Here is a 17,250-nt window from a genome sequence, read left to right on the forward strand (position 1 = left end):
TAAATAGTTTTATGTCAATCGCAGATCTGTAGGTCATGTCGGTTATTTTGTCGTTTCTTTGTTAAATTGCTGATGACTTAAGGGATATCCCTGTGGTCGAGAGGAAGACTACCTTCTGATTAGCATAGGGGGTGCTGTTGATATATAATCTCTTGCAGCGGCCACGGTTCGCCGATAGGGACATCAAACGCCTTCAGAAGTATATTCCCGACTGACTTCTGCCGATGAGAAGGACAAAAAAAAATCTAGTGTCAAGTAACATGTGCATATAACGATCAATGCATAGCTGGTTGTATAGAGAGACAGAATGAAATGCTTATATACATAATGTATAGGCCTACTATATAATCTATATAATCTAATTATATGCCTGACATTTTGGATCAAGGTTTGCTACATAATTTACTGTCATGACGTGTTTTCGACACGTGTATTATTATTGGCCTAGTACATATTATTATAGGCAGTATTACAGTCTATAATTATCATTTATCCTTTTCGACCGATGTTGAATTAGAGTGACCCTGTGTACGAGCGAGGTTATAGTCCATCGCAGTCCTACCCCTTGCATTAATGAATCGACAATACTACTAAAAACGATTTTTTTTAATGTTTTAGTTTAAAGTGGAACATGTCTGGGTGGATTATAACTCATGCCCCACCCACCCTCCTCCCTCTGGTCGTCCCGGAGGTGGCTCGACGCATCTTCCAGCTCCCATCCATCCTCCTCCTCCTCCGCCCTTATCGGGACACAGACACCCGCGTCTGGCTCTTCCATACCTGACTTGTCGTTTCGGTGATGTTTTGTCTGTCGCCTCACACAGCTGTGTTTTGGTGTTCACTTGGGATCCGCCCGTTCTAAACGGACATTATGATTTATAAATGAACGTAGAAGCGGTATTGTAAAAACTTCCTCAACACAGTGGGCTGAAGTGGGAACTCGGAGCGACAACGTCCACTGCCGGGTTCCACAGGGTCCTCTTTAGGGGAGGGGGATTTGTTGCCACCTGCCGTTGCGTCTTGCATGACCATCTCAAAGGTAAGTTCGCCGAGTTTTGATTTATTGGAAATATGCATCATGTGCATGTTAAACCACGTAAGGGTCGGTTGTGGTGTCATTTCTGCCTGCTCGTTTGAAATATTCATATGCCCTATTGGACTTTTCCGCGTGGTTGGGACCGGTCGCCGGTGCCATGCGGTTCTCCAGACGCCAGACACGTCCCGGGGCAAAACGTTTCCTTATCCAAAGAGAACTATAGGCGGAACTCGGTGCTTTTGAAGTTGGTCCAGTCGGTCGTTGCCAACAACATTTTGGATCATCTCTGGTTGTTTCTGCCCAGAACAGATGTTTGACGCTTTAGCGATTCGTTGCTTTTCTCTCTAGTTTGACAAGAGACAATGTGAAGAAGACTAATGCATACTTAGTTATAGTTGTTGTATTACCGAATGAATCTGCAAACCCGCACAGTATGCAGAGTAGCCCGATACTGAGACAAAACAATATTAAACGAGCCGTTTTGTGAATATATCGTCTTGTCAATATCGAGCATCGCCGAGGTGCGATACCGTCAGCTCATCTCGCTAAGTACACCTGTCATGTAGCTTATGCTGAACAGTTGCCAAGCTAAGCATTATCTTAACCAAGTGGCTCCTTCAAGGCGTATATCTGCTGTCCAGGACACCTTCCCGCCATGAGTCAGGCAAACGGAACAGCATGTAAAGGGAGGCCCGTGTGTGTGTGTGTGTGTGTGTGTGTGTGTGTGTGTGTGTGTGTGTGTGTGTGTGTGTGTGTGTGTGTGTGTGTGTGTGTGTGTGTGTGTGTGTGTGTGTGTGTGTGTGTGTGTGTGTGTGTGTGTGTGTGTGTGTGTGTGTGTGTGTGTGTGTGTGTGTCTGTGTGTGTGTGTGTGTGTGTGTGTGTGTGTGTAAAGGGTGCCTTTGTTTTAATTCTTCCTCTGCTGGAGTTAAAATCTTTTCTGCATCGTTATGTAAAGCCCTAAACACACTAGCCCATATCTAGGGCATATTCTTATAAGGGAATACCATCATATGAGCGAGATTCAGAATTCACACACCCAATAAATGGGATGTTAGTCACTCATCAATTCAGTTATTTATTAACTGTATTATGCCAGGATGGAAATCAAAGATGCTTTTTAAGCCCTGTTCATATCAAATTGTATCATGTATGTCAATGTTTGCTATACAACTGCATTATAAGCTGATGTTTGCCATACAAACGGCAGTTTACCTATACATAAGCAGCTAAATAAATGGAGGGTTTGTGAGCTATGTGAAAGCTATCTGTTCGGTACAGCTACAGGCTATGTAACTCGAAACTAGGGAGTCCAGGTGCTGCTTTGGAATGAAGGTGTGACTTTTGGCGAGGACGACCCGTGCCTCAGGACCAGCAGATAGCAATGTGCAGAGAGGTCTAGGAGGAGCAGACGCTATGGAGCCTTGTAGATCCAATACTGAACAATAAAGACTACTTCCTATCGCTAATTGTGTGGAGAAATGAGTTATACAATTCATCAGATGTTAAATCCGTTGATACTCTCATTGACATCATCAAAAGGAAGTAGTTGCTTTGCTATTTACTAGAGCTGAAGCGATTCAAACTGAAGTGATGTTTGATTAATTAACTCATAAATGAATTCAGGAAGCCGGTGTAACTCATGAAGGTCCTTGCTTGCACTCTGCCCGAGAAAACACCAACACCCAGCTATAGAATGTCGGCCAACCCCGACTCAGCACGCCTACAGCCATCAACGGCTGTGAATGACTGGCCCTACGTGGGCGTTTGTTGGGGCAGAGTGCGAGCAACATCGGAACTAGAACCCTGTGGACTGGCAATATAAATGCCATAGCCCCTCTTAAACAATCCTTGCTGTCTAGTTAGGTTTCCTCTTCAGTCATTTAGCAGACACTTTTGCCCAATGAAGCGTTTGGGTTTTGTACGTGATGTGACTTAAGAAGTAGGCAAGGGCTAGGGCATCCTGCTCAGGGATGCCTACAGGTAGACTCACACAACCTTTCAGCTGAGAGTCCAACACCCTAAACATGCTAGACGTGTAACTGCTCTGAAAGGCCTAAGGCCAAATTACCCTTCTGTGTCAGCAAGGGAAGATCCTCAAAGTTCCACGTCCCTACCTGGACCCGCCCCTTTTGCTGCTTGCTTACGTACACAAAGACCTGCAGAGGTGAGCAACACGTCGCCTGTCCCTGCAGGGGTTTGCGGTGTTTCAGAACAGGTGGGGTGGGATGGCAGCTCCCTAATACAACACAGTCTATTGATCCGACACACAGGTCGTAAAAACGCTGGGAAAAGTGGGGCTTGTCCAACATGAGCAGGGCCGAATCAACATACAGATTGACACGATTTTAATAGCATTCTTATTTCATGTGTGTATGTGTGTGAATGCATTACACAGGCGTGAGTGCGTGCAGTACTAAACGTCTTTCAGCAATTAGTAATTTAATAACAATGGTTTATATTGTGATAACGTGTGTTATCTTAAAGCAGATGTATTCCTTCCTTTAGTCAAACAGACTCTGTCCCTTGATTATTGTTTTTTTTTATCACAATTTAACAATGGGTGTTACTATTATATATTTTATCCTAGTAACACGTAGTAATAGTGTCTATTAGTGGGAGGCTTACCCCCCTGAAAGATTTATAGAAAATATATTTGGTATATTTGGTAAAATAATAAATAAGGAGATCCATAATCATATTATTAAGCCCAGGCTTTAGGAAGCAATCTGTGAGTAGATGTTGAGGATAACTATTATGTACTCATCGTAACAACCTAACATTGAGGAAATCTCTTACGCAAAATTCTCTTACGCAACTGTCCCAGCCTTCATATAACAGAGCAATAACAGTTTTTGTGACGCCACCTATTGTGGTTTAAAGACATGGCTAACATGCTCTCCTCTGAATAAGCACCTGCTTTCTCCCATTGTGTCAGTAATCATTTTGATTGCCGTGTGTTTCCTTTTACCATATAACTTAACAAACTGTTTGAAAATAACAACTCCACCTGGCTTCATGTAGTCAAAGGCCTCTCACTCTCTGTCACTTTCTATCCTTAATGTATCTCACTCTGTCTCGCTCTCTCTTTTCTCATTCTTTCTATCGCTCTCTAGCTCTCTCCCCTATTATCCTCTCTCTAACCCTCTTCTCTCTCATTCTATTCTTCCTATCCCTCTCTCCTGTACTCTCTATTCTCTTGCTATATATTCCCCCAATCTCTTTACCCAATCTCTCTCTCTCTCTCTCTCTCTCTCTCTCTCTCTCTCTCCCTCCCATTTTCATAGTGTGTGTTCACTGTGAGTCAGTGGTTGGGATATTGTACCGTATGTTGATGACGTGACAGCTGTCTGACTGTTCAGGATTAACTGATGTTTGGGGCGGGCTCTAAGGGAATTACTCAAAAATCAAGTGATTTTGGCAACCTCCAAAATAATAATGCCCATATACAATTGAAGATTGTGTAAGCAAAATCATGGATGAAATTATGTTTTTGTTGGTAAGCAACCTTGGCATCGCTTCGGCCGCATCACTACCGGGACACCCCGTCAAGGTTTATTCTTCACATATTGGCCATATAACACAATGCATTGGGTTGTCATGGTTTCCATTGTTTCAAAAAGGTTTACCCACACAACTCACCATGGCTGTTAGGTGCATATGGTCTATTAGGATAAGCCTAGTGGAGCCTCATGTAGCTCAGCTCTTCAGAAGAGCCATGATGACCATTAGCCTGATGGGTCAGGACAAAGCTGATGCATAATTCATTTAGCCGAGGGTGGGCGTCCTCTTCCTATGTGGACGCTGTCCTCCCTATCGACCTGGTAGTCCTGCCCAGACCTCGGGGTAATGGAGCACTTTAGGAAGATGGACTACTACCTGACATTGGCAAGGCTTTCTGTATTGAATGTTTATCCTTTTTCTTATTTTTTTCCCTTTTTTCTTTCCCCAAACGGTTTTGTTTGGAAAAAGTCAAGGTTTTAAAGTGACCTTCAAATCGGTGCTGCAAACAACACAGAAGCTGTGCCAGCAGCGCAGAGTGTTACAGAACAGTCAAGGTAGTTACGCACATAAAAAACTCAGTTTCAACGCATTAAGCTACAAGCGTGCCAAAACACACTGGGTGGCGTATCACAACCTGCTAATACTGTTAGCTAATGAGGGTTATCAGATTAGCAGCAGTATTAATCTGCTTGATGTAGGGCGTGTGCTGGGTGAAGATGGCTCCCACGTAACACTAAGCTATTGTTGCTTTTGTGTTGATAGTGGCTGAAATGATAGCTTTGACTTAGCTTTGTGATGCAGCTAGCTGGCTGCCTTTAGCGAACGTTTCTCAGTGACAAGATGGATGTGGACAGGTTTAAGTGGGATCCTCATGGCCTGATGTTGTCTTTGGTGGTCGCTCTCATGTCTATGAATAATTAATCCCCTTTCAATTAGTTTTTTACTGAATATTTATTATTGTTGCACTGCATGGAATTTTCAAATAAAGTCAACATTTCTACATGAATGGGTGCGATTCCTAGGTCTTTGCTGTATCATAAATGCTATATTTTATTTTGTAATGAATCAAAAAAGTGAATGTGGTGAACATTAGTGATTTAAGATGCAACAAAATTGAGAAGAATCTGCCTAGTGAGTAAACAATGGTGCTATTTCAACATTCAGGAAACATCAAAGTTTGATCTAATTTCGCTTACATTATTGTCAGTGGTCAGTTGGCAAAATTGTGCAACATTTAACCAAATTTTCTATGATATTTCTATGTTTAACCTCTTATCTTCTTTCCTTCCTTAAAGTTAACTTTAGAAATGCATACTTTTCATGGCGGAAAGAAGACTTACTCTTACTTTCACACACTAACCTTTTAAGTCTATTATAATGCCCTGGTAATTCGAAGCATTATAACATAATCTCTCTCTCTCTCTCTCTCTCTCTCTCTCTCTCTCTCTCTCTCTCTCTCTCTCTCTCTCTCTCTCTCTCTCTCTCTCTCTCTCTCTCTCTCTCTCTCTCTCTCTCTCTCTCTCTCTCTCTCCCTCTCTCTCTCTCTACTTACATTATATCATTTATGTGTAATCCAACCCTGTCATCTCTAATGTGTCGTTGGTTTGGCCCTCCTCTTAGCGAATAAAGGCATTGATTTGGGCTTCAGTTGGACATGGCTGGCTGGTATTTTGTACTGCAGTGGTCGTTTTTTGTGTGTGCACATACAGAGTAAATAGATTAATATAGAGCAGAGGATAACGTCATAACAGAGTTTGTTTAAGTAGGGCTGAAACCATTTTGCTTTCACTTAGTCCTAATAGTTATATCACAGAACCACAGACATGACATTTCTTGGCTGGCCCTCATAAGCTACTGTACAGATGCCAGTATTGATTTATCACGATGCTATCCTGTCACGATGACAACAGTGCTAATTTTGCATTGAAGGACTATAATATAGAGTATTTATACCATAGCCGTGGTCGATAGATGCTACCCGGCATTTAAACATAGTTTGAACCATTTGTAGTATAGGTTGATGGCAAATTTCACATTACTAACCTCATTCTACCAGACCGTGGTAGAGTAGGGACTCTCTCCAGAGAGAAGGACAGGGATGGGGTTTGGTTTGGTTATGATATACTCTTACCTCTCACCACAGTCAGCTGGGTCAGAACCAACCACATATTTCAGGAACAAAGATAGACAATTTGCATGTTTTTCCCCCTCTGGCCATGAATCATCCTCATTCCTGTTTGAATACGTTGATTTGAGTAATTTAGTGTCGTTGGGATGAGGCGGGCATCCTTTTTTAGTATCTGGAGGCTCTGTGTTCTTATTTTAGATCAAAGGGTTGCAGTTAGTCTGTTAATTATGGACACTTAATGGCCTGAACGTGTTGCAGTCCTGCAGCTTTGGTTTAGGTTCATCGTCGTCTGTTGACTCCTTACCTTGGTGGTGGCTACTTTGTTTTACCTTTGTTTATACCTTTTATACATTGATGTACATTGCGGAAAGAATAATCTGGTTGAAGTGGTTCATTCCCAACCAAAATAGGTCATGGGTTCGATCCCCAATGTCCACAACCAACCTATTGGCATTCCTGAGCAAGATGCCCTCACCCCCAACTATATAAACCTGTATCAGAATTCACAGTAAGTCACGCAGGATAAAAGCGTCTGATAGATAACTAGATCCATAAGAGTACAGGTTTTATTCATATTCTGGGATGTGGGCGTGTTCTCTTGGTTCCTCTGTTCCTTGTGTTGCAGGTGGTTCTGGGAAAAAACTCCCAACATGTTTCCTATTTTATTTTTATTTAAATGCTGTCAAGAATTTGAACCCTAAGAATTTGGCAATCCAGGTTTCTCTTCTTTCAATATGTGTTCTGAATTTGTCTCTCTTTGTTTCTTTATTTATATGGTTGATTAGCTTCTTGTGTTCCCATAGTTTATTCTTAACAGATGTGTAACATGTGGGTTGTACATGTAAGGTGTATGTTTTGGTTAATACTCGAAAAGGTGTGTGTCAGTGTGCGTGTGTGTGTGTGTTTGAGGCTGCGTGCGTGTCCGTCTGCATAAGGGCATACGTATGTGCGTTTTTGTATGCAGGTACACATGCCTTGTTCGTATTGCATTGCCCATTAATATCTAAAATAACCTAAAAGCTTCAGATTTACTAGCTGTGAAATTCACCACCAGTCGGCTGCCAAAGCTGTTGCACAGGCAGGGCTTTGATGTCATCCAATGAGAAAAGTGTCACATCCTCATGCTTAATGTTGACCTTTTCTGGAGTCAGCCCTGGAGGAATGAGGTAACGCTGCACAGACACGCAGAAATATCTGCCTCATCAGAGGTCAGACCCACCATTACCTCAGTAACCACAAATATGCAATGTCAGGTTGTCCTAAGTATAAATTTTTTTGCACCCTCAAGGTTATCTTTGTTATAATTTTATTCAATGGATATTTATTTAGCTCATTTCACCTCATCTCTTTGTTCCTCTACTTGCTTGGTTCCCTGATATTTCATAGATAGAAACCTCATTGTCACATTGTTTGTACTGGTGGTGAGCTCTTAAGATTTATAGTCTGTCTAGAGCGTGTGTGTGTGAGTGTGTGTGTGTGTGTCTGTCTGTCTGTCTGTTTGTGTATATATTTGCGTGTCTGTGTGTGTGTGTAGCATTCAGACTCGAGTTAAGGCAAGTAAAGACATACTGCAAGCCTGGTGGCTTGCGTCAGTGTACTTTGGTCCCAGCCTGGCCTGTTAAGACACATAAACCAGATAATTATCTCCTTCCTCATTGTTCTCCCGATGGATTTATTCAATATGCACTTCACCATGGCTCCATTCAAACTCATGTGTTCCCACTGGCTACAAGTCTTGCTATCGGAACAATAGTAACAAAGGCTCTCCTTGGTCCTCTAATTCAATCATTAACAGAGTTTATTATTAAGGTTTCTGATTCACATTTTGCATTTTCTTTTCTTTTTTGGAATTCCAGGCTTTAGTTTTAAAATCTTTAACTTCTTGGATTTGCGTTTAAGGTTTTTGATTCATGTTTTTGAATTCAGCTCTTTATAATCCCAGTTTTAGAAATTCGTTTGCGATATTATTTTCCAGATTCTTTGTGTCGAGCAATGTGAATCAAGATGTCCAGATGGTTCTATACCAGGTGGTTGGTTATTTATTGGTGGTTCACCAGGGATGGAGCCAATAGGTAATCTCTGTCTAAAGCAGTGTGGCCTTCTACCCCGTAAAGTAACAGGCAAACATAAGGCCAGGTAAACTGATCCCTCTTTAATTGAGTTGAGTAAATCAGACTTCAGAAGAGGTTCTGGTGGTTCCACATCTGCTGCATCGAGTTTCTCCCGTTTGTAGTAACCTTGATGGCGACGGTGTTGTTGCTATTTGCTTAGTGATGCTTAGCGTTAGCAGTAGGATTCACCCGCATAGAGAAAGATTAAACTAGGATGGCACATTCACACACACATGGTCAAAACCACAGTTATTGATGGGGTTAACTCAAACGTTGGATTGCCCTCGTCGCTGAAACCAGGTGTTTTAAAAACAGCCAGCCTGCTAATCACCAATGATACGTTCTAGCAGGAGGGAGGAAGGGCACAGGCTATTAGGGACCTGTGGTGTCAAAGCTTCTGGCCCGGTTTCTCACAGTCAGCTAGTTATTAGTCTGTGATGCCTGATCTGTCATTACCGAACACATCGATCTTCAGATCTTTGGAAGGGAGCCCGGTTTACGACGTAACAACGTTGTGTTTTCATGAACATATGCTTATTTACCGTTCAAGACTTTGACATGAAAGTATTAGGTAGATTGCCTTACGACGTCTCAAGGAGACGACGCTCACTTATAGATTCACTTGTTCTTGAAAATGATTGTTCTGTCTTTGACATTTGAACTTGAGGACACTAGTGGCTAGGACGATGGGTCTAGCCGACTCCAGTTCTGTCTGTCCCTTTGATGTCTGTCAGCGGTCCACGGTGACGAGAAGATGCGCGTTGCGCTGACTGCCTTCAAGGCTGTTTGTGGTTCACACCGGGGCCCTCAGCACTGATGACTGCTCTCAATGGTTCCTTCTGTTCTTTTTGTCAGGTTTATTATTATGTTGAAATACAACAATCATCATTTATATGTCCTTTGCCATTCTTTTTGTGTCCATTACAATTGTTTTGGGTGTGTGTTTGTGTTAAACGTAAACACAAGGACATATTTGGTGCAGATGTATTTTTTTTATTTATTTTATATTATATTTATACATTTGAAAGGGTTTCTTATACCTGTGTGTGTGTGAGTGTGTGTCTGTTCAGAGGGAATTGTGTCTGTTTCAGGTTTGCTTCACAAAGATGCACTCATGCACATTCTGGACGAACCCTAACGGATCCATCTCCCTGTTCCCCACTCCTCACCTCACCTTGTGTCCACCAGCTGTCACTGATCAACTGTTCCCTCTCTGACGGCCCTCATATCGATCTGTTAGACCGCACAACGCACCGCAAGCACATACACAAACACACACACACACACGCACACACACACACACAAACGCAGACGCAGTTAGCCCCCTAGTGCTGATGTGCCATGATTGCGTAACGTAACTTTCAGCGTGAAGCCGCTTCGACCCGGCCCCAGTATTATTTAATTAGCTTTGCGCTAGTGCTATGAGTTGTGAAGTATGTAGCCTCCTGGTGCTACGGGGTAACAGGCCGAAGAGCTTCAGGGGTCACGATTGCTGAGCCGTTTCACAGAGGAGAACCAAGTCCTCATCCTATCACCCGTATAGCCTGTGGTTGTTCCTTTTTATGGAAATGTTTTGTTTGTTGTGGTGCGGTCTCGGAGTGGTTTGTTGACTCGGTATGCCTCTGTCGTAGGGAAGTAGGTAGAGAAACGCAGAAGGAGAGAGAATGGCTGTAGGACTCCATTCAAAGTTGGGGTGAAACATGAGGAAATGGATCGAGAGCTTTAGTTGTCCCAGCTCTCCCACTCCGTCCCTCTATCTCTAAGATAGAGTCAGGTATTCTGATTGAGCAAACACTGTGGAGGAGTGACGGGAGGGAGCGGCACTCTGGGAAGAGGGAGGGTGTGATTACCTGTCTCTCTCTCTCTCTCTCTCTCTCTCTCTCTCTCTCAACCTCTCGGCACCACCCTTTTTAAGGAGTGTACACACTCATGTACGCTTCCCTGCCTTTTCAAGCACACACACACACACACACACACACACACACACACACACACACACACACACACACACACACACACATGTACAGCACCTTTAAAACAAACACACACACACGCAAACACACACAAACACACACAGAGGCAGTCTCCTGGTCTTTAGCATTGGATCTGAATGTAGTGCGTTCATTGTTGTTGTAGGCTAGCCTGCGGTTCAGGCCACTCTGCTGTGGGTCCCCAGAGAGCCGCGTTCGGCCACTTGTTGGAGTCAAAGTTCAGCCCTAAAAGCAGGATCTGTACTCTGTGGAGGAGCTGGGATCACACCACTCTGCTACCACTCGGGGAGGATAAGGTGATTTTGTGTTCCTGTCTGTCTGTCTCTCTTGTCTGTCTGCCACCGCAACACAGTAGACAGGGTAAGTACTAACCCCATCACACGGGCGTCTGTCTCAACAATGTCTCTCTCTCTCTCTCTCTCTCTCTTTCTACCTCTCTCTCTCTCTCTTTCTCTCTCTCTCTCTCTCTCTCTCTCTTTCTACCTCTCTCTCTCTCTCTCTCTCTCTCTCTCTCTCTCTTTCCTTTCTCTTGTTGTATCTGATTGTAAGGACTTCATTCCTAGTTTCACTTTAGTGGTGAACTGCAGGGATACTACAGGTACATGCATGTAGGATTACCTCTGTCCCGAGGCCTGGAAAATCGGACACGCGTGTGTTTGTGTGTGTCGTGTGCGTGTCGTGTTTGTGTGTGTGTCTATTGGACCCGTGGAAGAGCTTCGTTTAGAGTTACCATTGAATGGAGAATGCTTACTTGAAATATGTAGATGTTCACAGAATTAGTATTTCCATTAAATTCCCCATGCCACACTTGTAGTTGGGAAGTGTAGTTATTCCAATAGTTAAATGTACTTATTCCAATAATTCCCCAATATGGAATATAAAGATATGTGTTAGAATAATCAATAAAAGTATTGTGACAGATAGATAGGGAAGCCTTGAGTTGCTATCAGTGCACCTTTGCCCCTGAGTGGGTGAAACTGTGTTTGTGTAGTCTCTTTGTAGTAGCCCAGTTTCTCTCTGTGTCTACATTGTAAACCCCTAGAGGATACTCCCAATTCTAATACGGTGATTTTGCTCAACTTGTGTGTTCCTCAATTACTACTCAGCCCTTTGTATCGCTTATGTGTGTGTCGATCTGTCAACTGTAAACAAACCTACTGCAATCCACACCTTTCCTACACCAGATTCCTGTTGTAGTTAATGATTAGTTTGAGTACTGTATGTTATCTCGCATCTGGACATGGAAAGTAAAGGCCTGGGTGTGTGTATGTGTGTGAGTGTGAGTGTGACTGTGTGTGTATGTGTGTGTGTGTGTGAATGTGTGACTGTGTGTGTGACTGTGTGAGTAAGTGTGAGTTTATGGGCCTTAGTGCGGTGTCCTCAGATACCTCAGAGGTATCTGAGACATGATGCATGCTCAGCACATATGGCCATCAAGAATAGGGTGTGAGGAGGAAACTCTTCCTGACACACAACGCAGAATCAAACCCGACGGCATGTAGCCGTGGGCTCGTCCTTGCGGAATGTCTACAGGACGATGACACAATATTTACCTCAGCTGTCAATAATGTTCACATTTACAATCAATGTTTACGTTTCTACTACTGAATATATATAATTTATTTTAGCTATCTATCTATAGTATTTGTTCAATTTTATATATTCACACTAAGTTTGTATTATTTGGATTTACTTCTGCTGTGACACCCGCATTTTATCTTGTAAGAAAGTACAGAAATCCAACTTCAATCAGAATCAGAGGGTACAAACCCACACACACACTCACAATAACAGACACACACCAACACCCACACACACAAACACACACACACTCACACAGCCAGACAGGGTCACAAGGACAGTGCATGTTCTGCACAGTCTCTATTACATGTGTAACTGTTATCCCAGCACAGGACCATCAAGCCTGTAGGCCGTCTGTCATGTCAGACAACACACACACACACACACACACACACACACACACCCCTCACCTTGTCTGGAGTTTCACTTTGACTGCTTACACAACAGTACGGGAGACTTCCCTGAGAGGGGGGGCGTGGAGGGGGTTTGGGTGGTGTATTGTACAGGCGTAGGTGGAATGGTCTAGAGATGGGGGGGGGGGGTTGGTATAAGGCTTGGAGGGGGTTTGGGTGGTGTATTGTACAGGCGTAGGTGTAATGGTCTAGGGATGGGGGGGGTTGGTATAAGGCTTGGAGGGGGTTTGGGTGGTGTATTGTACAGGCGTAGGTGTAATGGTCTAGAGATGGGGGGGGTTGGTATAAGGCTTGGAGGGGGTTTGGGTGGTGTATTGTACAGGCGTAGGTGTAATGGTCTAGGGATGGGGGGGCTGGTGAGGTGTGTTAAGAGTTGGGGTCTAGAGATTGGGAGGGCTGATGGAGTGTTAGTAGAGTTGGGTTCTAGATTGTTTGGGGTCTTAAAGCTGTAGGTGTCATGGGATCTAGGTTTATGTGGGCCGGGTTGTAAAGGAGTAGCTAAAGTGGGCTTGAGGTTTGGGCTAGGGTCTTAATAAAAGGTGTTTAAAGGTTGATGGGTGCTCTATTATAGTATAGGTGTCGCAGGCTATTTTTAGGTAGGGTTTCTTGTAAATGTTTAGTAGGATAGTTTTATGTGGTTGGGTGTCTTATAAAGGTGTAGATTTAGGCGTATTGGGGGCTAGGTAGGTGGGGTGATGAGGTTAGTGATTTATGAAGGCCATGGGTGGAATGAGTGCAGGTGTTGCTGCAGGCATTGTTTCAGGCTCGTTCAGCGATTAACATGTGGAATGCTAAATGCATGTTTTCAGAATGCTAAATATGAATAAAGCTTGGATAACATTTACACCTGGCATTAATATGCATTTGGAAATGAATTGTACATTGCTAAAATACATTCAAAATACACCTGGCTTTTATGCGTATTGGAGATTCATATCCGATTGCCCAAAGCGCAGGTGTTAACGGTGTCCTAGTTTCTCTACCTGTATGGCATGTTTTCAGTTCCCCAATTTCTTTGATCTCAATGAGACTAACTTGATTACATTTATATAAAAAAATATTGTCTCAACCTATCAGTGCGCTAAACTCTTAGGCAATGCGTCCTAGTGAAGACCTAGGTTTGAATCTCACGCGAGGTCCTATGCTACATTCTCTCTTTCAACCCACTTAAAAATGTCTCTACAGGGACTGTCCCCTCCATGAAGGGACAAAAGGCCATGAAAACTGATGAAGAGAAAGGTCACACACGTATGTGTTTTGAACCGGGTTTTGCATAGCATTTCCTGTCGACCTCTCGATTCTCATGTTGCAGATCCGGTTTCAGGCAGACATCTGATGTGCCTTCTGTGATAATACAATTGTTCCTCCTCCTGGCATTTAAAAGGTAAGGGAGCGGGCATGCGTAGCGTCTCTGGGCCGACGCCTATCGTGGCTTCATCTGTGGTTAAAAATAGACATGAGCCGTGCAGGACTTATCATCATATCTGTGTCGACACAAACAAGTCAACGCAACGTCTTTGACCGGCTGATGGAAGATGAGAGGGAGAAAGTAGCTAAAAATATCAATATTAACAGCAGATTTTTCCAGGCCCCCCGCTGGTTTAAGCCCTTCTGTTGGAGATGAGACGGTGGGGTGTTGAGGTGTCCCTGTTCAGATTAAGGACCCTGCACCTGTCAAGGATGCTTAGCTGTCACTTTCAGCCTACTGTTGTACACACACACACGCATGAAAAGAGACACAAACATACACTCTCTCGCACACACGCACTCACGCATATGCGCGAATACACGCGCATGCATAAACATAACACACAGAAAAACACCTATACTCTCTCGCACACACAGAACACACACAACACACAACACACAGAAAAACAAATAGACTCTCTCTCGCAGACACGCCCCCAAAATTCCAAGTTCCTTTTCTTTTTAGCCCTCAAGGCACTTCATTCAGTGTCCATGTGTTCGATGGGTAAGCCTTTTCAAAAATCACTTTGAACGTTTGAATATTTTTGAATGTTTGGAAGTGACTCAGACAGCGGTTCATAATTGAGAAAACAATGACTGTCATGCAAACCAGACGACTGTCATGTGCAGTAGAGGAGCAGCTGATGGGTGAGTGGGGAGGGTCACTGGCACAGTGGTTCATGCTCCTGACAGGTGACTGTCAGCCTGGTCTGCTACCTGACGTCCAACAGACCCCGAGACAGGAGGGCCCTCGATGGCTGATGGTTTTGCGCTTATGCTGAGAATTATGTTTTAGATTGAATGAAGAATGGTGGTTTTGCACTGAGATTGTTGAGTCTCCAGCTCTAGTCAGTGCCAGTAGTTGGCCACATGGGCTGTGCGTTGTTCTACGAGGATTGTGTCCCTGAGCAATGCAGAGCTCTGACTCCTGTGTTTACTGAAGGCCGTCATGCCGTCAGGGTTGGCCTCCGTGAGAGCTGGCCTCCACCATGGCTGGTCTCACCATACTCGCCAAGGCCATAGGAACACCTTGTCATTTCAACATTCCAATGAGGTTGGATGTTCTCTCTCTCTCTCTCTCTCTCTCTCTCTATTTTTCACTACTTTCTCTCTTCCCCTCTATCTCTCTTTCTCTTTCTCTATCCATCTCTCTCTCCATCTCTCTGTCTCTGACAGCCCTCTCTCTCCATCGCTCCGCCCTCGGGGTTGAGAGTCCTTCTCTTCCTGCTCCTCCTGTTACTCCCTGTCCCTGGTGTTTGATTCCAGAGGTTCCGTTTTGACAAGGGAAAAAAGGGAATTACACCTCCTCCCTGCCTCCTCTTCCTCCTTCCCCTCCCCTCCCTCCGGTCCCATGTCATCCACATCGCTTGTTTCCATCGCCCTCCGTGGCGCGGTGGTGCAGCGGTCCCCTCCCCTCCGACCACTACTCTGTTATTTCCACTGGCCAGGCGGTGATGTCACCCGGCCGCTGGTTTATTTAAAGACGCCGGCCGCTGGGCCGAGCTGGCGTCGTCGCTGGTGTTTTTTTTTTCTTTCCTACCCAATAAACGGTGAATAACTGAAGCACAACTCAGAATTTCGATTCGTTGTTTGCTTTGTTTTGGGGATGTCGCCATGGTGATGTGCGGGTATAGGCTATGATAAGAAGATAATACGATAAGATATCAAATTAGAGTTAGAGTTGCATGCAGGACATTTCAGGGTGGTAATGTGACGGGACAGTAATAACAATTAAAACGAGATTCTAATTTTTACATATGATAATTTGAAACGTTTAATTATTGTCTTTGCTTTTTTTTTATCATTTGAAAACCTTAACGATTAAAGTAAAATATCGACTTACACATATACGGCGTCTAGCTGGGAGCCAGAGAGAGCGTAGACGGAGGGAGAGCAGACATGCTGGCAGGCCTGACACAGGCCCCAGAGTTAACCCACTAATAACATACAGAACGGCCCTGCACACAGCGTCTGTGGACACTCTCTGACCTGCCCTGGGCTCAGTCTGACTGCTCTTGTACACACGCATTATCAAAATTGACAATCGCCTGCTTTCAGTCGTTTTTTGGTTATATCTTGTCAATGTTACATAATGTTTTGTATCGTCCTTTGATGAAAGTGAATGCGTGTGTCAGGCTTTGCCGTTTTGGGCTGTATAGATTAAATGTGTGATTTTGTTGATGAAGGTTGTTTGACGGACGCTGGTGTTTTGTTTTTATGAGAGGCGTTGAAGGAGCAAAACTAGCGGCTGGGTATGGAACTCCCAGGCTGAATAGTACTGGGTTCGATCCCTAATGTAGACATCCTAGAGCTAGGAGCCTAGCCCCTCCTGTCTCCTTAATGTCATGTTTCTGTATTCACGGCTGTTTCTGTAAGTGGCTTTGGATTCAAGCATTTCCTCAACAGTAAAGAGGACAGATGTGTTTTTTTTATTGCTGCAGGCTAATTGCCAGAAGCTGTGTATCATGCCAAGTTTCGGTGTTAGCTTTTGTGTAAACTTGCATGTCAGGAAGTCCGCTGGTGACAACATAAGCTGTTTGGCCTCGTTTGGTAAAGTGTCTTCCTCCCCTCCCAGATGACATGGCGACCTCAGTACCGCTGCTCCAAGTTCCGCCACGTGTTCGGCAAGCCGGCCTCCAAGGAAGCCTGCTACGACGGCGTGCCCATCACCCGCAGCGTCCATGACAACCACCTCTGCGCCGTCAACCCCCGCTTCCTCGCCGTCATCACCGAGAGCGCCGGCGGGGGGTCCTTTGTGGTGCTGACCCTCCACCACGTGAGTCCCCCCCCCCCCCAAAGCCCCGCCCCCAAGCAATGACCTCAATCCGCGACCACGGAGCAACCTAAACAAACGTTAACTAACAAACAGGCGACAACCTGACAACACAACGGCCGCAAAACGTCACAAACTAACGAAATACGAAAACCAAACACGACCATAGAGAAGCATCAGCTGTAAAGAATGAAACGCCAACAAAACCTGCAGCATCGCAGAAGAGTAGGCATAAGAGACGCTCTCAAC

The 17,250-nt window shown here is 44.3% G+C and overlaps 1 protein-coding gene across 5 annotated transcripts in view; it reads left to right on the forward strand.

Moving 5' to 3' along the window:
• Positions 1-787: 787 nt before the first annotated feature.
• The window catches only part of coro2aa (coronin 2Aa), a 31,108-nt gene continuing 14,645 nt past the window's right edge, over positions 788-17,250 (forward strand). For 2 of the 5 annotated variants that reach the window (XR_013811575.1, XM_079729381.1), the window contains exons 1-2: positions 788-1,039; positions 16,804-17,004. Coding sequence is in view for 4 of the 5 variants with exons in the window: in XM_079729381.1 (XP_079585507.1) it covers positions 1,025-1,039; positions 16,804-17,004 (216 nt within the window). In the remaining variant the exon portion in view is untranslated. The other 3 variants (XM_079729383.1, XM_079729382.1, XM_079729384.1) reach the window with 3 other exon arrangements.

The sequence above is a fragment of the Pollachius pollachius genome (genome assembly GCF_949987615.1).
Source record: "Pollachius pollachius genome assembly, chromosome: 2".
NCBI lineage: Eukaryota > Metazoa > Chordata > Actinopteri > Gadiformes > Gadidae > Pollachius > Pollachius pollachius.